We start from the raw sequence: 21,003 nt of genomic DNA on the forward strand, positions 1-21,003 counted from the left end.
GCTCCAGGTTGGGTGCGGGGATGCGGCCCTTCGAAATTCGTTGCAGAATGTACGGGTTTGTGGTCGTGCTTGGGGCCCGACCCATGCGTGGCAGGTGTGGGCACATAGGGTTTCCTAGGAGCAGGGGCGCGGACCGCTCTAATTTAGAGCAAGTAGCGGATTTCTTTGGGTAACCAGAGCTGCGAGCCCCTCCAGCAAAGCCTGGGCGCTGTGACAGCTCACAACCCCACCACCCCAGTCTGTCCAGGCTGGCCTTGGAGCACAGTGGATATGTGCGAGTGCGGGGCACTCACCCTCTGTGTCAGTCTAAATCGTCCCCCTTGGGCGACATACAGAATCGTTTGATGCCTGCGAATTCTAAACTCGTTAGGCGCAAACTGACTACTGCACCCCTGGCCAGGCCTCTTCTTTTGCTTCTTGTCTTGCGGACCTGGTGAGAGTTGGGATGTGCGGGTGGCCAGAGGGTGTTCAAAATGAGACCGGCCACTTCCTTGCTAAGTGCCCTTGTGCAGGTGACTCTATATCGTCAGGTTTTGGTTTTCTTATTTGTAAAATGGGCAATGCTTGCACCTCGGGGTTGTAGGGAGTCTGAGTGGTCTACTGAGAGAGTGCGGAACATGGGGCCTGGCACCCAGCTGACACCCAGCTCTGCTGCCCTTCTACCCCTAGCATGATGGTTGATGTATTATCCTTAAGATTCTTGTTTGTTTGTTTGTTTGCAGTTTTATTTTATTTGCGGAGGCTCAGAATATTGCAGAAAAAAGGGTGAATTGGCCTATAGGGTGGGGCGGTCTCAGAAGACCAAGAAGGGCTGGAGGCAGCAGGCTGGGGATTCTTTGAATAATCTGCTGCCTGCCCCAATGGAGAAGCCTCAAGATTTGCTACTTAAAGTTTGGGTTCCTGAGTTTGGTCGCAGTCACTGAATGTCCTTGGGCAACTCTCTGACCTTTATGCAACCCCAGTGTTGGGTGGGGAGTAGGAGGCTGCTAGGCTGTGAGGGGTGAGGAGAGCAGGGCATCTGGGGCTGGGGCATCAGGGGAGGAGGATCCTTAGATTGAGCAGGAGCCATTGCTGGCCCTGGGGGCCTCCTGCTCCTAATTCAGGCTTTGCCACTGGCCATCACGGGGCTGTTGGGCTCCTCATTGCCCCTTCTGGAGCCTCATTTTCCTTTGTAAAACAGAAAGGGTAATAGCTACCCCCAGAGTGGCTGTGAGAAGTAAATGAGACAGGGTCTGTGAGAAGCTGGTGGTTATAAAATAATAACTTTAAGGAACACAGTAGCCTGAGAGTTGAGAACTTGGCATGTGTATATGTCTCTCTCTCTTTCTCTCTCTCTCTCTCTCTCTCTCTCTCTCTGTGTGTGTGTGTGTGTGTGTGCATTTGTCTCTGTGTGTGAATGTTGGGGGTATTTATTTATTCCTCACAACAGCCCGATGGGGAAAGTGCTATTATTAACCCCAATTTTTACCTGAAGAGGGAGCTGGGGCTCAGAGTGTTACAGGGACTCACAGCTCCCTGCTCAGCTGCTGGTGCTTAACCAAGTCCACTTTCCATACCTTCCTGACACAGCCCAGAATTCCAGGCCTGTCTTTGCCACTATCTGGCTCTGTTAATTTGGGATACAGGCCCACCTCGCGTGGGTATGTGGGGATGAGTTAGAAGATGTGGGTGGCATGGCCCACATGGCTCCAAGGCTTGGTGCACAGCCCAGTGTTTCATAACTGGATTCCCACTTACCAGTTCGGGCTCAGGGAATTATCCAGTTTCTTTGTGACTCAGTTTCCTCATCTGGTGAGGTGTCAGTACCAACGAGCTCATCTGGGTGAAGACATTGGGCACAGTGCCTGCTGTGGGTGAGGGCTCCACCTCACAGCATGCAGCTGCTGTGAGATCTGGGTCTCTGGTCACTGTAGCCGTAGGTGCTTTGGGGCCCTGATCACAGAACCCCTTTATCTCTCAGTTAAGCCAGAACAGAGCTGTCAGGCAGCTCAGGAAGGGGAGTACGTGGGTCTAGTAGTAGACCTGGATCAGTGGTTTTCAAAGTGCATTCCTGGACCAGCAGAGTGGCATCACCTGGAAATTTGTTAGAAATGCAGTGCTTAGACCCTGACCCACTCCCAGAATCAGAAACTCTGGGTGGGACTCATTTAACATGCCCTCCAAGTGCTTCTGAGGCTGGCTCAGATTTGGAAGCCAGTGCTTGGATCACTGTCCATCTCCTCCAAGTTGTCCAGTGTGTTGTTACCACATCGTGGGAAAAAGGTTCTTTCATTATGTGAAACTGTCATGTGAATCAGGGCTGGTGTCCTCTGTGCCTCCTTCCCTGAGTTACGCTCCTGTCCTTTCTCGTGATCACAGTTGGTGAAGTTTTACAAGACTTGTATTTCATGGCCCTCTTTTTTAATGCCATTTCTTACGGGAATTTTTGTTTTATTTTTATTAATTCAATTCTTTGTTGAGGCAAAACCAGTTCACATTCTTGTCAATCTTTTTATTTTTATTTTTAAATAAACACATTCAAGGGCACACAATTTTCTCTGAGTACTGTTTGGCCCGATAGACTTTGATATGCATTTGGTGTTCCTGAGATTGTAATTTTTTGCTGTGTCTTTTTATTGGCCACCAACTGAACGATGACAGAGACAGATGTACCCACACAGAATAGAAAATGAGAATTCTAAGAACGGGGAATCGGGGGTCCTAGGTGCCTCTGTCCAGAAAGACTCCCAGGACTCTCAATTGTCCCCCTGAAGAAGCCAGGAGAAAGGGTGGAGCTGGTGGAGGCCTTGCTGCCGATCAAGGGGGGCTTCCCCGATGAGAGGCAGGACACTGGAATTGCTTGCTGTCCTTGTGCAGGAGGCTGGTATGTTCAGGCTCACTCTGCTGTTGTCTTCCTGTGTGAATGGGACTCATTTTCCCTGTCTGTAAAATGGGGTGGAAGTTGAATCATACTGGGTTACCAACCCTACATGAAAGATTGGTGGCAATACAACGGACAATGTCCTTAGACAAAGACACAAAGGCATAATTTGCCACAAATACCATTTTACAGGCTGCTCACCTACCCTCCCTCCAGGTTTTTTTTTTTTAAAGATTTATTTATTTTTATACAAGAGCTGGGGTACAGGCCAGACATGGGGGAGGGTGAGAGGATTCACCAGAGACAGAGCAGGGAGCAGAGCAGGCAGACTGAACAAAGTACACTGCTGAGGGGAGCAGCGGGCACGACAGGAGAGGTCTGCTGCACCATGTGGGAATCTCCCTGGCCAGCCGGGAATTGAACCTGCACTGCGGAGGCTGTGGACAGCTTCACAGTGCGGTGCTCAACCGGCTGCGGCACCGCCACTGGGGAGGCCCGCCTTCAGTCTTCATTCATACACCTCAATCAGAAATCTCCAGGGACCCTTTCTGGTCTTAGGATGGAAGCTTCTAAAGACCTGCCTGGAATTTATTCACCCAAAATTTACTGAGTACTTACTCAAGTTTTCTGCATTGTGTTCAGACTTGGACCTTAGTTTCCTCATCTGACAGTGGGAGTAATGCAGCCCGGGCTCCTCAGCACTTCTTCCCCAGGACAAGACCCTCCCCTGGTGGCTGGAAAGGGTCTGGCCTTGGCGGGAAGGAAAAGCCCACCTGGTGCCTGTGCCACAAGCACCCCCTCCTCCCCCCACCCCCTGCTCACACCGGTCATGACTTGCCTTAGGTACATGAAGCCTCTGACCCCGGGATGTGCAGTTGGGAAGGTCTGTCTGGGACTGAATCTCGGACTCTAGATGACAAAGCTTTTCCCTTTCCCTCCTGCCCCCATTTCTACTCTGTGACAGTGCGGTAAGGATTCTAGGTCACAGTGTTGAGTGGGGAGGGGAATCAGTGGAGGGTGTGGGTGAAAGAACTCAGGACCCTGGGGGTGGGGAAGGAGTGCTGGCCATGGTGGGGTCACATCTGTATCCCCCACTGGCCCCAAGTTCTGCCAGGGCAGAACAGTGTTGTCAGCATTGGATTCCATGTCCCGGGGCTGGGCCCAGGGCCTGTGTCCCTGGAGGACGATCATCCATTAAACTGAAGAGCGCACAGCAAGGTCAGCCGAGGGCACAGGGAAAAGGGGCAGAGGCGCATCCAGGAATATGCGTGTGCTGGGGCAGCCTTCCCACTCCAGCAACTCCTGCAGCGGGGCTCTGCCTCTGGTCGCACCCAGGTCACTGCCGTCTGACCCAGTCATTCACCACCTGTTTATTTTCTTGGCTACCCTGGTGGCCTTCAGAACCCATCCCGTTTCTCCGGCTCACCACCTCTGAAGGTGGTTTTGTCTCATTCATGGCTTTATCTATGGCAGGTGAATGAATGAGTGAACGAATGATTTTCAGGATCCTTGCGTTGTATCAGATCCAGGCCTCACCAGCCTGGCAGCAGCCTGAGGAAACTGGCCCTGGGGTGGGGGTGGGAGGGATGGTATAAGACAGGGAGGAAGGGAGGAGCAAATATTCCTTTCTCCTTGGGGTGGAGGGGGGGTGGGGTGGGGTGCTGAGGCTGGTGGAAGATGCAGCGGGACAGCAGTGTGCAGATGGGGGTGCGTGCAGGGCAGAGACTGGTCAGTGCATGTGGGAGCCCAGGGCAAGCATAGGTGGTGGCCTCCTCAGGGTCCTCCCGACCCCATCTCATGCTTTGTTTCCTTCTGCCCATCAGCCATTTTTCCCATTTTGTGTTCTACAACTTTCCTTTCTTCCTGACAGATTCCTCTACTAAATTTGACTTCGTTTCAACACTTTTGTTGGGCAAATTACATTAAGATGGATGTTGCAGGTACCCTTTATGGTTTATTTATCGTGATACTGTTTGTATCTCACGCTTATAAATAACTTATGTTATAGCTTTTGTTTGTGGAAATGTAACTTACATATTTTATTACGCTTTCTGTAAACCTCAAAAAGAATCTTGTCAAGGAAGCGCTCTTATCAGCAATCCAAACTATGGGACGTAAAAACCGACACTAACATTATTTTTTAATATGCCAAGGAGGCAGGTTACTCTCGCTGTAGTTTGAAAGGTTTGCTGTCATCGTAAACTTGCACCTCAATAAAACATTAAAAATCTCAAGAATGATTTTATAAAGTTCAGGGAGGAGGATGAATCGGTGGCAGAACCCACAGACACAATAAGCAAGAGGCCCAGATATTGGACTGTGCTTTCTTTGGGTGCACCTGGCCCCACTGGGGATCTCAAGGGGTCTCATCTGCACCTTTCCTGTCCTGCTGGCCCCAAAACCCATTGTGAAGTACCTGGTGTAGGACGAGTTTTGGTGTTAGGTTGTCCTGACTTTGAAATCTGGCTTGCCTACTTTTTAGCTATGTGGCCTTGGGTCTGTCTTTCGGTCTCAGTTTTATCATCTCTAAAATGGGGATACTAATATACAACATTCCTATTGGGAAGCTTTAAATGTCGTAGCAGTTTGTTATGCTTAGAGAGTGCTCACTCAGTGACAGTGGTTCGAATTATTTAATGGTCATCTTGAAACCTACTTTTTTTTTAAAAAAAAGATTTTATTTTTATCTATGCATACAAGAACTGGGGTGTAGGTCAGAGGTGTGGAGGGTGAGAGGATTCACCAGAGGCAGAGTGGGGAGCAGAACAGGTAGATCTACTGAAACACACTGCTGAGGGGAGCAGCAGGCGAGTCAGGAGAGGTCTGCTGTGCCATGTATGTCAGCTCCCTGGCCGGCTGGGGATTGAACTCATGCTGCAGAGGCTGCGGATAGCTTCATAGTGCTGTGCTTAACCCCTTGTGCCACCAGGGAGGCCCCTTGAAACCTACTTTTGCCTTTCTGCTCTACCCTGCGCTCCTCTTCAGTGCTTCCCTCCTCACCATAGGAGCTGTGTCCTCTCAAACGCTATTTCCCCACCATACCCTGCCGGGCTAGTCTCCATTGAGATAAGTCACCCCCCTGCCCAGTGCCAGCTCTTTTACTTCCCCCTATTTCTCCATTTCTCTCTCCAAACCTAGCCTGGCCTTTGTTCTTGTGCTCAGCTGTTGACAGTTAAACTAATTTAGGATCTCAGCTAATGGCTACAAGCCAGGCCTGTTTGCCCGGGGCCTCCAGGACCACAACCCAGAGGCATTTCTAGGCTGGCAGGGCCTCTGGGGTTCGGGGCCAGGCAGGCTCTTCTGAGCTCAGGTCACCACCCATCATGCGGGGATCTTGAACTCCTTCACTAAGCCTGATGGGCGCAGAAAAACAGAAACATAGGCAGGAGGCAGGGTTCTTGGGGCTCAGGTTCTGAGGTCAGTGTAGAAGTGTAGCAGTTTTTCTTGAACCTGAGCTGTAGCAGTTGATCCATGTTCACTGGCTGAATGTGATGTGTCAGCAAACGAGGATCCCACCCAGAGGATGAGCGGTGCCTGCCGGTCCCACACCTCCTGTCCTCACTCCAGGCCACATGCTTATAAGTGTGCCCAGTGGAGCTGCCCCCACCATCTCTTTCCTGTTGCTTAATGTGTGTTGGATACACTGAGATTTGATTAGAACATTTAATGGGTCCACAAGTTTCTTTGGTGTGTCCTCTGCAGGCTTGGGTTGGGTGTGTCCTTGAATGCTTGTTTTAAAATTTAGATTGTCCTTCCAGAGAATTCCCATATGGCCTCCAGGTTGTCCCCAGAACCCCCAACTGTCCTTACCGAGGCTGTCTCTAAAAGATGTGGGATGCACAGGTTACCCTGGCTTGGGGGATGAATGTACATTATAACATGCTCCTTAAATACTTAGCCACCCCACTCCCTCTCCCTTCCCAGGAGCATGGAAGGGAACCTAGACCTCTAAGAAAAGTCAGGAATCTTTTTCAAAATTCTCCAAAGAAACCCAACCTCTCCACAAAGTCTCATGAGTTGTGGGCAGGTGGCCCTGAACCCTACCCACCTCCTGGTATTCTCGCCCTCGTGTAATCTGCCCCTGGGGTGATTGTTACCCCTTTGAGACTGACTTCTAGGAGCTGGTGACTTCCAGATTGCTGCTTGAATGCAGGTCCTGTGCTTTGGCTTGCTCTGATGAAGCAAGATGCCCTGTGGGGAGAGGCCCACCTGGCAAGGCACGCAGGTGCTCACCCACCGACCCACAGAAAACCAATTCTACTGACAACCCTGAGTGAGTTGCAGGCTGATCCTCCCCTGGTCGAGCCTTGCGATGCGGGCAGTCCTATCCAACAGCCTGGAGCAGAAGCCTGGCTATGGATTCCTGACATCTGGGAACTGTGGGATAATCCATGTTGCTGTAAGTCACTACATTTTGGGTAAGTATGTAACCATGGATTTCTGGAAATGGAGGTAAATAGTAACTACTTTCAACTTTTAATTCTGAAAAGTCTTCCATGGAGAGACCAGGAATTCCTTTGAGGTGAGACAGATTTGGGTTCAAATCCTGCCTGTGTGATCTGTGCCACTTGCATTCCACCAGTGAGCCTTAGTTTCCCTATCTGAGAAGTGGGAATGCCGCTCTCTACCCTCTACCCTCCCAGGACTCTGTGAGGACTAAGGGAGACGTCACCTGGGCCCCAGCAAGACGGGTGCTCCCCATCCTGGTGTGTGTTCTGGAAACCCAGCAGCACCCTGTTGAAGGGGCCTGATGAGTCCTGGGGGAGCAGCCCTCCAAAGTGTGGTTGAGTGATGGGGCCTTGCAACGCTTGGTGACACACCTTCAGGTGACTTTTGGCAGCATGGCAAAGAAAAGAAAGTTCATGTTCTTATTTTCTTGTAAGCATTTAATATAAATGCAATGGTGCTTTTGGTCCCTAGACTTCTGTAAAGAAAACAGTGCCAGATTGGGATTGGCTTTCTATGAAGCACTTTTGTGGGATGAGTGTGCAGTAGTAAGACCCTGAGAAGCAGAAATTCTCAAGTCAGACTTCTCCAAACACTTGATGTTGGTTATAAAGTTTTACCATCTCAAGGAAAATGATAATTCCCAGTGCTAATGAAACACAGTGTAAGACGAAGGCTTACTTATCCACTGAATACTATAAGTTACTGTACTGTGACATGCTTTCCCCTGGCTTCCTGGGTTCACACTTGGAAGACAAACATTTTGAGATAAACTTGGGTGACTCTCCTTTTATGTGACAAACCTGTTGCAAAACTCAACTATCAAGAAAGGTTTCAACAAACACGAGCCTGAGAAATAAGATTTTAACAGCAGCCGTTGAATCTACTCTTCCACAGTAAGGACGTCCTCTCATGTCTTATCAGAAAAATAAAGGGCACAATGCTCATTGCAAGTCTGAGACATGAAGGCAGAGCTGTGAGACATGGAAGCACTGGCAGCGGCACTCTCCAGTGAACAGCGAAGTTACATCAATCACAGACTGTGACGCCTCCTTGGGATCCTGGGTTTGGGTTAGTTGCAGTCCCAACGAGTAATACGTGTTTTTGTGGAAGGATGGAAACCCACTGTCCCTCATTCTTGCAAGATCTTTAGCACCTAGAACTGTCTTGGGTAGCCCAAAAGACAGAGCGACTTCAAATATGTACTTCATTTACACTCCTTCAGCTTCTCTTAAAAATGAAATGGAGGCAGAAGGCCTGGGTGCCAGCACCACTCAGAACTTGCTGGGGCTGCCCGACGCCTTCTGAAGAACTATCTCTGCAGGCAGTAATTGCACAGCTTAATTCTTCTAGACTGAACCACTTCAGATTTATGCCAGTGAAAAGCAAACGTCGTTTGTAAGTCATTTAATTGTGTTACTGTCTCTCAACTTTATCAGATGCTGCTGAGGCAGAGAGGACTGTGTGCAGTCCTGTGGGATGCTGAGGAGAGCTCCCAGGCTCACGCTAAATGCCCACAGTTCAGCATCCTCAATGCTTCTTCTCCCAGACTCATAACAAACTACTAATTTAACGGGTTCAAATGGTATTTGTCTCAACCCAGGACCCATGTGAAGGCTGCATCTCCCACAAATTTACAACCTTGACTGCAGAAGCATTAACTAGTACACACTTAGGTGCAAACCTGGTTTATTATATTCTTTGGTTAAACATTGTTTCTACACCCTTTCAGAGCATTATAAGAACAAAGATAATGGTATCTTCTAGAAAGGCTGAAAACACATCTTTTGCTTTCTCAGAGCAAAGATCGAATTTACACTGTGCACTATTATAAATTCTTACAATTAGGCCAGACTTATAAAAAGGTAGGGAGTTTGTTGTGTTTGTTTGTTTTGAAAAATAAATTCCCTAGGGTTAGCCAACATCACTGCCCTGGGATCCAGACCCACAAGAGTCTCTTGATAAATGCTGCTCAGCACATGGTCAGAAGTGGGGTCAGCTCATCATGTCCAGACTGCACAGGTCGGTGCTGCCATCACAGCGCAGGGCCTCTGCCACATCTCTTCTGAAGACGGATAGGTTCTGTGTGAACCTGTAAAGAGGAAGAAAGAGTCAAGGGCAGTGTCCAGACCCAGGCTATATGAACCTTTGGATGATCAAGCCATTGTGGAGTTCAGGACCCTGGAGAGGTCCTCGATCCCGGCTGAACTTTATTCCACTGTCACTGCCATTATTTTCTGTCATCAGCATCCCCTCCCCGTCATCCCCTTATGGAAAACAAAGGTTACCAACAAATACACTCTACCAATTTGAGGGGTGCATTTTGTGGTTCTACTATTTTACAATTGTTTTAAATGTCAAATTACACATAGATGGTGAGGAATATAAAGAAAATAACTGAAGTTTATGTGCAGGCACTGGGCTGAGTTTACTTATATATTCATTTAATCATCAGTAGTATTTCCCAAGATAGGTATTACTATCTTTATTTTACAGATGAGAAAACTGATCTTAGTATTTCAAAAAGAGGGGCCACTACGTTAGGCTACCTAAGTTCAAATCCTGGCCCCACCACTACGCAGCTGGGTGATCTCAGTGAATCCTTAACCTCTTGTTTTGGTGTCTAGTAAGAGTAGCTACCTAATGGGATTATGGGAAGTGAAATTTATTGAGTGAGTTGAAATAGTACCTGCAAATGCTGTACATGGTACCTGGTACATGGAAAATATACAGTCCTTGCTGGCTTGTGCTCTCCTTAAATGAGGAGAGCTGCCTGTTACCATTTCTCAGAGCTGCTCAAGAGGTAGTGATCACGAAGCCTTAGGTGAAGAAATTATCCCTCTGTGACACCTAGGATTTCCCCATTCATTAAATGTCTTCTCCTGGTAGCTTGGAAGTTGCAACTTTCTGTCTGATAGAAGTCCTTGGCATGGAATAGGCAGTCAACCAACTTGACTGTGTATTATAGAGCCCCAACTGGTGACTCCACAAGACCATGACCTGGGTTGATGGATGATTTGCATTTCAAGTGGCACATTCCAATGTTATCACTTTTATAAAAGGATGCTGCTGGCAAATTTCCACCTGAAAACATTTCCTATCTCTGTCATTCATTATTGTCTGTCTCCTCCACTAGAAGCTCCATGAGGGTGAAAACCTTAAACAATTCACCACTAGTATTTCCCAATGCCTGCCACACAGTAGCTGCTCAATAAAATTCCGTGAACTGAATGAACAAATGAATGAGTTCAAACATAGCGGGTAAGTTTGGGTTCCTTTCACTTGGATCTCACTGGCAACTGCAAAACCTGCCACTCTTATTAAGGGCCAGGCAGAGGAAGGAGCTACTATCAAGTGGGATATGTCCCAGGTACCATGCCTTACTGCATTTTGTCATTTAAACATCACAACCAGGGCCTCCCTGGTGGCGCAAGGGGTTGCGCACCGCACTATAAGGCAATTCGCAGCCTCGGCAGCACGAGTTCAATCCCCGGCTGGCCAGGGAGCAACCCACATGGCACAGCAGACTTCTCCTGGCTCACCCGCTGCTCCCCTCAGCAGTGTATTTCAGTCAGTCTGACTGTTCTGTTCCCCGCTCTGTCTCTGGTGAATCCTCTCACCCCCTGCACCTCTGGCCTGTACCCCAGCTCTTGTATGCATAAATAAATAAATATCACAACCAATTTTCATCATCTTGATGGTAAAAAAGTGAGGCTTGGAGAAGTTGACTGCCTTATTCACTGCTATGCATCCTAGAAAGAGCAGGGATAAAAATTAACCTGGACTCCTCTGATCTCAACGTCCGCACTTGTTCAAATGTCAGAAAGCCTTTCTTCGGCCCTCAGATCTGAGTTTTTTTTTTTTTTTTTTCACTTTTTCAGTCAGTTATTTTTTATGGGTTATAAATTGCTTTGTGGAAAAGGCTGCATTTCATTCATCTCTGCAGCCCAGTATAGAGCCTAGCATGATACTTGGAAGAAAGCAAATCCCCAGCCATTTATTGGAGGGAATGAAACTTGGTCTGGTATTACATGGTGTAAACAGAAAAATCACACCACCGTGGGAGCCACGTTTTGCGTGATCCAGTTCCTTTCCACTCATCTGGAGAGACCACCCCCCAGAGATGCCAAGCTGACTGGGCATTGCTCACCTGTCTCTGTTCTTGATGGAGAGGTTCTGCTCCACTCCTTCCATCAGGTTCCTGAAGCACTGGTCAAACACCTCTTGCTTTGGGGGTGGCTGGCTGTTAATCAGACTTGCCCTCAGTTCACTGAAATACTGTTGGGAGACAGAACTAGAGTCAGAGTTCTGACTCCAAACCTGGGCCTGAGGCGAGCTCAGGGGCTGGGCCAGCTCTCTATGCTCAGGGCGTGCTAACTCTCAGAGGCGCTTTTGTCCAGATCCACTTAGAACTCTAAGCCTTTAGAGAAAAGCAAAGCAACATAGATATTCTTAGGTATACACTGTATTACTGTTTCTCATGGAAATTTCTTGCTGTGATTGTTCTACTGTTGTCAAACAATTTAGAGTCTTCCCCTCCTCTGTGGGGGACTGCGCACATGAAGATCTTCCTGACTCTCATCTCCACCAACCACAGAAAGACTGAGAGAGGAGAGTCCCTGTGGGCTGAAGGGAAGAATTAATGAAAAATGACTGGGGAGCACCTTGGCTGACTGAAGGCAAGGCTCAGGGTCCTCCCTCAGGCTTCACCATCCTCTGTGGCTTTACTGAACCACTCCTCAAACAACTCTAGGCTTTGTTCCATATCCTTGTCCCCCTGGGTTAGGATGGGTCTGCTCTGCCGGGGGAGGGGAGGTGCTAGAGGAGCTTGCTTAGATCTGAGAGAGCTTTCTGGCACTAAGAAAAATATCTGTCCCACCTGATCACAAAGAACCACAGCCCCTTTCTCTGCTGGGCCCGTGGGCTTTTATACCTACACAAGCTCTTCCACTAAACACAGCTCCTCATCACTGGCAACAGCCTAATTTTAGCACAAAGACAACATTTTGCTAGTCATGTGTTCATCTTTCCAAGCACAAACAGCATGATATTTAATTTCCATCATACATTAAAACAGCTCACATCAAAAACACACATAATTAATATGTAGTCAGTCTAATACTTAAATACGATATATCAGAGGCATTACACTTAAACCACAATGTCTTCCTGAACAAGATTGGGAATGCACAAAACTACTTATTTTTCCCTTTTATAATGATGCAGTGACTCACACCAAATAGAAAATTATTAGTTTTTCATCTCAAACCATGAAATATTGCCTCCATCAGTAAAGTATAATATTGTGATGTCATAAGCTTTTTCTAAACACTGAATTTGCCCTTATTCCCTCTCAATCATTTTAAAAGAACTGCTCTCTTTTATAGAGCTTGGATTTAAATCACAATAACACCAAGGGAAGATGAATGACAGTGCTATTGAATGTGGCTAAAATTGGATACTTCAGCACAGGTGAATGATGAGACAGCTCTTCTCTTTTTGATATATTTTCTTCTTCTATTAGTTTCCTTCCAAGGCTGGGATTTCAGTTTGAATTTTAATGTATGCGGCTGCCTCTAATCTCACTGTCTTTTTCCCCAGTACTATCTTATTGTATAGACAATTCATTCTCCGGAGCAGTAATGCACTGTTCCTACTGACTGCTGGGGAGACAGGGCGGGTTCAAGAGGAAGCGGAGCGCTTGGCGACAGCCACGGCAGCGCGTGCGCTTTAGCACTGGAGACCCGGCCCTGAGTTTGCGTCCTGAGGGGCTGCTGCCACCAGCTAGGGCAGATCCCAGTTATGGAAGGAGGCTGAGCAAGGGGCAAGAAGGGCAGTCGCTCAGAATTTCCCTGTTCTAGGGGGAGAGGAGTGAGTAAGCCCAGTGCCTGGGGCTCCGATTCCAGAAGAGCTAGTGTTGAGGCTTCTGCTTAACTGAAGATGATCTGAGGTCTATGGGGAAGGGCCTTCTGGGGAACATGGCCTTGCCCTGAATACTCCAAGTCCCACCTCAGGTTCAGCTGGCTCTGCTCCTCTGTCCTTCCTCACTGTGGCCTGGCCAAGCCCATCCCCTTCTCTCGGGGAACACCTGTGGACTTTCCTGGGTTAACACTCACCTTCTCGTTGAGCAGGATGAGCCCCAGGAGAGGCCTGGAGACTGACCACTGGTTCCGACAGTCTTCAAAGACAATGGTATTCATGAGGACAGACATCATCTAGAAGACAGAGTTGCGTCAAGACAATGAGGCCTTGACTCAGAGCTTCCCCCAGTCCCAGGTCTTTTATGTGCTTGCCTTTTACCCCTACATTTTGCCAAGAGTCATGAGGACTCTTCCTGGACAAACAGTTTTGACTCAGAAAGCTTATCATGCTGCCTGCAGGGTATCTTGGCAAAGCCTCCAGCTCCCTGAGGAAGACTTTATGGGCAGAAGTCAGAGGCTGCAGGATCAACAGGATCAGCCCTGCTCCTCAGCTTGGTTTGCTTTCTTCTTTGCTAGGTCACCAGACAAAAGCCCCGCTCATCTTCCTTTCTGGTTCTCATTTCACCAAAGAAGTTCGTGAAATGTTACAGGGGGCAACATCTCTTTGTGGCCCCAATGGGACAGGCTCCATGTGACCTTGGAATGTCATATTACCCTGTGGTTGAAGGTGTCTCATTCATCCCTCATTCACTCATTCATTCCCTCCTACATGTACATACTCATCCTCATAAATTCAAAGGCTATAGGGTATCAGTGGGAGGGAAGAAAACACAGAAATCTACCACAGACTCCCCACTTGGGGAGCTAGCAGTTTCCTAGGGGGAACCACCCAATAGAGCAGGAACAGCATATAGTGGCGTGAAGCACTGTGGGCGTGTGGCACAGGGAGGATGCCTCTGGGTCCTCAAGGAGGCATCAGGGTAGGTTATGTTTGGAGTTCACCATAGATGTGCTCTAAACAGAGAAGGTAGCAAAACAACAACAACAACAACAATAACAAAAAGACAAGACTGGAATGAGCACAGTGGGTTCTGCAAAGGTAAGGCACTCAGTGTGGCAGGAGAGGAGCGGCAGGTGAAAAGCAAGACTCCAGCGCCAGGCAGGAAGGCCATGCTGAGGCATCTGGATTTCATCCCAATAAGCTGGGGAGCAGTGATGGGTTGCAGCAAAGGTGAGATGTGTTCAGATTTGCACTTAAGAAAGACCTCTCTGGGGACATGTAGAGCGTGTACTGTGCAGGTGACAATGCAGGAGGGAGGCCAGGGACAAGGCTGCTGCAGCAGTCAAGGCAACTGGTGGGCAAGCAAGCTTTGCCATCTGTGGAGCTGACAAAGCAGTTTCCAATTCTTGGACTCTACCTCCCACCTCTAGTCCTAGTTCCACAGCTTCAGAGCTTCCCCAAAGAAGGGATAGGGAAATGGCAATTATGTGGCAAAGGCTACCACTCACACACCCCTGACTGGGTTTTGGTGACCTGGCTGGCTTTGTCATCTGGTACTTTTTGCAAATCCAATTTACCCTGTGATCTTAGGCAACTTACTGAATCTCTCTCACTGTGTCTCACTTTCATTAGCTATAGAGGGAAATAATAACCCAGCACAACGAAGCTCTGAGAATCAAATGAGATGGTGGATATAAAAAGTGTTGCAAAGAGTAAAAAGTGCTATAAACATTTAAGGTATATAATACCAAAGTAATGAGTTTCTTTGTAGCTCTAAACATCCGTCATTCCATACATCACCATCATCACAGCACTTAGGCTTTTGCAAATGAAATCTGCCGATTCCATACTTACTGTATGTCTGGTCTCTCTGGGGAGAGGCTAGGTCTTAAGCCTGGCATGTTGAAATCATGTGCAGATCACATGTTTTCATGTACAACCTAACAAGCCACCCAAAGTCATAAAGCCACAAATTAAATTGACAAGCAAAACTAACAGATCCACAGAGACAGTCTAAAATATTATGGGCTTCACAATCTGAAGGCAGAATGGATATTTTAATGGAAAAGATTAAAGTTAGAGACACCAAACTCCTCTAGTAACTGACAAAGCATCCTGAAGTGATGTGCCAATTACTTTATACGGTTCTCCCGTGGATTCATTTGTCTGAATGCATGTATTTATGTCTGTAATAAGTAAGGGGATGTTTGAATAAAATACTTTTCTAAAAATAAAGTTGGCTAAAACGGATGATTTTTTTTCTTCTTTACTCTTCTGGAAAAATGGAAATTAGTGAGCAAATCTGCTCAAGTGGTACTGACGTGACAGCTCATTTCCAGAGTTCTTTTTTTCTAATAATTCCAGAGGGTTTGGGGAAAACTGTTCAGACAATGTGGCAAATTCCTTTCTAGAGAGGTCCCTTGTTCTGAATATGGAAAACCACTGGGTGAAGTGATCAAGTATAGAATCCTGTTCAGGCAATGTGGAGTCACTGGTGGGAAGCTCGGGCTGATATGCAACTAAGTGAAGGCTGACAGCAAGCCCTCAGCGACTCTGCACCAAGCCCCGCCTCACCGAGTCACCAAGCACTGTCAGAATTTAGCACAGGGGTGCTGTGAGGGCAGCACCTCATGCCCCCAACCTCCCAATGTGTTACAGGGGTGACTGGAACGGTCACTTCTAATTCGCCCAGGCTACATTTTCCAGCACCATGACCAAACACACATGCATTATCCACTGTATGATCCTAGCAGCTCTTCTATCCAATCAGGGAAGGGACCCTTCAGGAAGCGGAGTCATGTGGCTTGGTCCACTTAAGAAAACACATTCCACTTTGCCTCACACGATTCCTGGCTCACCTTCCTCTTTCTTATAGGCTTTGGCACGAGCTTGTAAGAAACTGCTCTCAAAGAAGCAAAACTAGGGCCTCCCCGGTGGCGCAGCAGGTTGAGTGCCGCGCTTTGAAGCTGTCCACAGCCTCTGCAGCGCGGGTTCGATTCCAGGCCAGCCAGGGAAATTCCCACATGGCGTGGCAGACCTCTCCTGTCTCACTCACTGCTCTCCTCAGCAGTGTATTTCAGTCGTCTGCCTGTTCTGCTCCCCGCTCTGTCTCTGACGAATCCTCTCACCCTCCCGTGCCTCTGGCCTGTACCCCAGCTCTTGTATAAAAATAAATAAATCTTAAAAAAAAAGAAGCAGGGCCTCCCCTTGTGGCGCAGCAGTTAAGCATTGGACTGAGAAGCTGCCTGCAGCCTCTGCAGCACTGGTTTGATCCCCGGCCACCGGGGAGAGGGTCCCACATGGCATGCAGACCTCTCCTGCCGCCCGCTGCTCTCCTAAGCAGTGTACTTCGTCAGTCTGCCTGTTCTGCTCTCTGCTCTAGCTCTGGTGAATTCTCTCACCCTCCTGCACTTCTGACTGTACCCAGTGCTTGTATAAATAAATAATCTTTAAAAAAAAAAAAAAGAAGCAAAACTAACACAGTGTGCTAGGAACAGGCTTTGGAACTAGTCAGAATTGAGGTCAAACTTATCACTTATCTAACGAGACACTGGCAAGTTGATTCACTTCTCTGAGCCTTTGTTTCCTTACATATAAAATGGGGCGGGGGGCTCTGTGAGGATTGGCTTCTTTACAGGCACTCAATAATTACTAGTGTTCCTTTAGTCTGGCTTTGGTTACCTAGCCTGGCCTGACCCAGTGGAGTTTCATGGCTCAGGAACCACCCCATCTCATGTACAGATACATGAGATTATAGTCTCTTCATAATTGTCTAATTTCCTGGAGAGTTTGATTTAAAAAAACAGAAACAAAAAGCACTAAAAACCCTAAAATAGGAAACGGTTTGAAAACCATCCCTGTTAGGTCTGGCACGTCTTAGTATGGATTTTGAATGGCAGTGTTTCCGCTCCTCTAAAAACTCGTAATCTTCCAAATAAAACACGAAGCTACTCTACAAGCATTTGTTGGATCATCTGGACCTCTGTTTACTGCCCGGCTCTTCTCCTATGCTTCTGTCTTAAAATGGGAGGTGAAGTGCAAGCACAAAGCACAGCGAGCTTTCCCACCCAAATATGCTGCGTCACATCCTCCCTATGCTGTCACTGCAGGTGCTTCTTGTCCTGTCTCCTGCTGATGGAGGATAGCAGAGATGTAGTTTGTGTAGGATACTTTATTGCTAGAGGGTGAGCATGCACTCTTTCTAGGGAAGTTGGGGGCTCAATGGGTCTAGAAACTGTACTCAGGGTGACTGGAGAGCGGTGGGTGGACGCTGCAGGGGAGTGGAAGTGGAGAGAATGAAAAGAGCTGGCCTGAGTACATGGCGAGGCCTGCAACTGTGGGGTGGGAGGAGGGTGCACCTGCACAGCTGAGGTGCTGGGACCATGACAACTGTTCTCTGTATCCCCAGTGTCTTACGTGGCACATGGTGCACATCAGAGATTTAAGAAATAGCTATTGAAGGAATGAATACATAAATGACTAAATGTATAATGGGAAAAGAAGACTGAAGAAGAATCAAGAACCAATATACAAAAGGCTAAAGAACTGAAAGGAGATTGTACAGAAAACATGAAGTTCTGTTCTCAATGTGGGGCTAAAACCTGAAATGGGCAGATACCTAAATTAATACATTATTCTTTCCCAAAAATCTTGCTTTTATGTGCAGGTTCTGAGAAACCTTTTGAGCCACTATTGTTCCTTGCTAGCAGCTCCCAGGGAAAGACTTGTGGGGGATTTGGGGTTACAAGGTGGGGGCCCCATTTTTTCTAATGACAAGCGCTTCTGCCCAAGAGTCAGCTGTACCTGATGAGTCTTCTAAAAGTTATCAGTTATGGAGAGCCTCTGGTGCTCAGTATCCTGCCAGGCATGGGCATACCTTGCCTCAAATGCTCAGCTAACCCTGAAGTTGGTATTACTACCATTTCCTAGCTCAAGGATTTTGCGACTCTGAGCCCATAAGTAACTTGCTCAATGTGTCACAACCACCAAGATGAGAATTAAAACTAGGATAAGTCAGAGGTCTGCCTGCGTCCAGACGTCATGCCAGGCTGCCTGTGTGAGGCCCAAGACAGCCAGCAGTGGTGATGGAGGCTGTGTTGGTGTCACTGCAGACTTCTGCAGGACTGAGGTGTGAGAAGGGAGGATCATTTCTGGGCAGGGCTCATTCCTCCCCCTTCACTGAGCCTCCCTGATAGGCTGCTCATGTGCACCTGTTTGGCCACAGAAGGGTGGGGCAGCTGCCGAAATCCCTGCAATTAGAATCTAGAGTAGCAGTTCCTGGAGCATTGACTACAGACAAAACAGGAAGCTGCCTTGCACCTACAGTTTTTATAAATTGGGTTAACATATTTTCAGATTCTCAAGATGAATAGCAGACATAACAGATTGTCTTTGGGAAATGGTCCATTGAATCTTTTTCTAAAAATAATGGTTTCTCTCGCACTAAGAGTACCATGCACAAAGCAAGCTTAACATCACAGAGAACACCAGAAAATTAAGCCAGTTTCCTTTGAGTTACAATATTCCAAATAAAGTGACCACCTTTCATTGTTCATGTTTTTCAAGCATACTGATAGTATGACTAAAAATTAGTTCACAAAATTCTAACACATAGGTGAAAAAATTCAAACTCTTTCTCCTCTTGCTCCCTATCTGGATCGGAAAGACAAAACTAAAACTGAAGTAATGAGGGCTTTCCCTGGTGGTGCAGTGGTTGAGCAATGGGTTGCAAGGCTGTCCACAGCCTCTGCAGCACCAGTTCGATCCCTAGGCACCGGCGAGGGTCCCACCAAAAAAAAAAAAAAAAAAAAAAAAAAAAGAAGTGATGATATGAACACTGATCTTATAGGGATCGAATTCTCAATATAGTTAGGGGATCCCAGCTCTTCCCTCTTAGTTTAGGGTTGCATGGCATTTTAGTTGTGCTGCACACCTGCTGTCTGTTGATCAAAGAAATGGAAAATGGGCATGGGGCTAGGGTAACCTGTCTTGCTCAAAAGGCGGGGAGGCGGGGAAGGGTCTGAGAAAGAGGCTTTGGTTTAGACAAAGAACAGATGAGAGACCAAAGACAAAGTATCCCCAGGTCTCCAGCTAGATGGCATGGGTGGTGGGGGAGACAGCACAGGATGATCAGGGCTGTGCCAAAGAGGGTGTGTCTGTAACTGCGGTGGTGTCTTATTCTGTTAGGGGGGTGTGCTTAATGGGAATAGGTGTAGGATACAAAACTATCTGTACCTCTGGCCAAGCTAAACTGATTGTCCTTGATTCTGCTGCAATGTGTTGGTGATGACTGGTGCTGAAGGACACACTTCCACATTTTCAGTGCCTGTGGAAGTCAGGGAGTTGCTGTCATTACTGAGCGCTGTTCCCGAGGCCACGTGCACAGCAGATATTGAAATGTGATCCTTCTCAAATTAGATACTAGTCATCTTTAGGGAAAAGGAATCAATTGTTCTTCCCCGTCTGCTGCCTACAGATGTGATATTAGCGGAATGTTGTGAAAAATGAACATAATGGACAAATAAGCACATATTTCCCTGCCTGGAGTAACAACGCCTCACCATTTAAGTTACATGAAATGTTAATATTTATACATATTATATAAATTCCTAAGCTCTTATAGTACCTTAGTAGCCTCATAAAGGGAGCAAGTATTTAGCACTTTAAATGAAAAAAATTCAAAGAAAATGCAAGATGCAGTGAGCTTCTTTTTAAAAAAACAAGATTACAATTAGTTATGGGTGATCCATTCTCTTCTGGAAAGTCACCTGGGAGTCCTGCCTCCTTGGCTTTGCACAATGCTAAATTTACTTAAAAAAAAAAAAAGTTTCTTACTAGTAATGGTACTGCTGGTTTGGGTAAAAGCACAGCAAGTTTCCACATCTAAACTAACAGCATCTTCCTCCTCCGCCCTCTCCTTACAGATAGTTAAGGGATGCTTTTTCTCCAAGTGATAAATTGCCTAGAATATTTAAAAACTCTTCCATCCATTGTAAAATCTAAGAAAATCCACAACCAATTTTTGTTGTTGTTTCAATATTCTCCATTACCAATATTACCCCTAGTTCTCAAAACATTTATTTTAATCACAGTTTATTGGGCAAAGAATTACCTGCCAGCCTCTCAGCTTATAAGAAAGAAGATAAAGTTAGAATGAAACTTCAGGATTAATTAATTGAGAGTACTGCATGTAATGTGTCTATTCTGAATGTTACAGCACACATCACAATGAAAACAGTTTTATTTTCCATGGTTGAAATAAATTATAATAAATAATTCATTTCAATGGCAGAGATGTACTGGAGAGCAACAGCAACAAAATTGACTACACTACACTGTGAGTCTCATTCTTGAATCTTCATTATCCATTTGAAACTTTTTACGAGTAGTAAATCATATTTCAAGTGGTTGCAGATCTCATAAAGCAGCTTGCTGCATTAAAATAAAACCAGAAAACCTGGGGCATTGGAAGGCTGCAGGGTTTGCCACTCAGCACTATTTGGGAAACTCACTCTTCTCTTGCCAACATCAAACAGAATACTTTTCAATTTGATGTAAAAATTAAGCATCACTTGTCAAAAGCATCATCTACATTTCCTCTGGGTAGGAATGTCGGGAAAAGCTGTATATAGAGTAGCGGCTTTCACCTCCAAAGCCATTTTCCTCTAATTTTCATTCAGTGACACTGCTACTACTAGTTCATGGTACTGCCTACATGATTGCCACATGGTCAGGTTCTAGAACCTCTAACGGCCTACATAGCCTCTGGCAGGGAA

At 46.9% G+C, this 21,003-nt stretch overlaps 1 protein-coding gene across 1 annotated transcript in view; it reads right to left on the reverse strand.

Annotated features, from left to right (window-relative positions):
- Positions 1–9,301: 9,301 nt before the first annotated feature.
- RANBP17 (RAN binding protein 17) overlaps positions 9,302–21,003 on the reverse strand; it is a gene marked incomplete at both ends in the record, with an annotated part of 302,743 nt that continues 291,041 nt past the window's right edge. Inside the window, 3 exons of the mRNA XM_084242318.1 lie at positions 9,302–9,398; positions 11,457–11,584; positions 13,423–13,521. Of these exons, the coding sequence (XP_084098444.1) occupies positions 9,302–9,398; positions 11,457–11,584; positions 13,423–13,521 (324 nt within the window). The remainder of the gene's footprint in view (positions 9,399–11,456; positions 11,585–13,422; positions 13,522–21,003) is intronic.

This window comes from Talpa europaea (genome assembly GCF_964194135.1).
Source record: "Talpa europaea genome assembly, chromosome: 9".
Taxonomy (NCBI): Eukaryota; Metazoa; Chordata; class Mammalia; order Eulipotyphla; family Talpidae; genus Talpa; species Talpa europaea.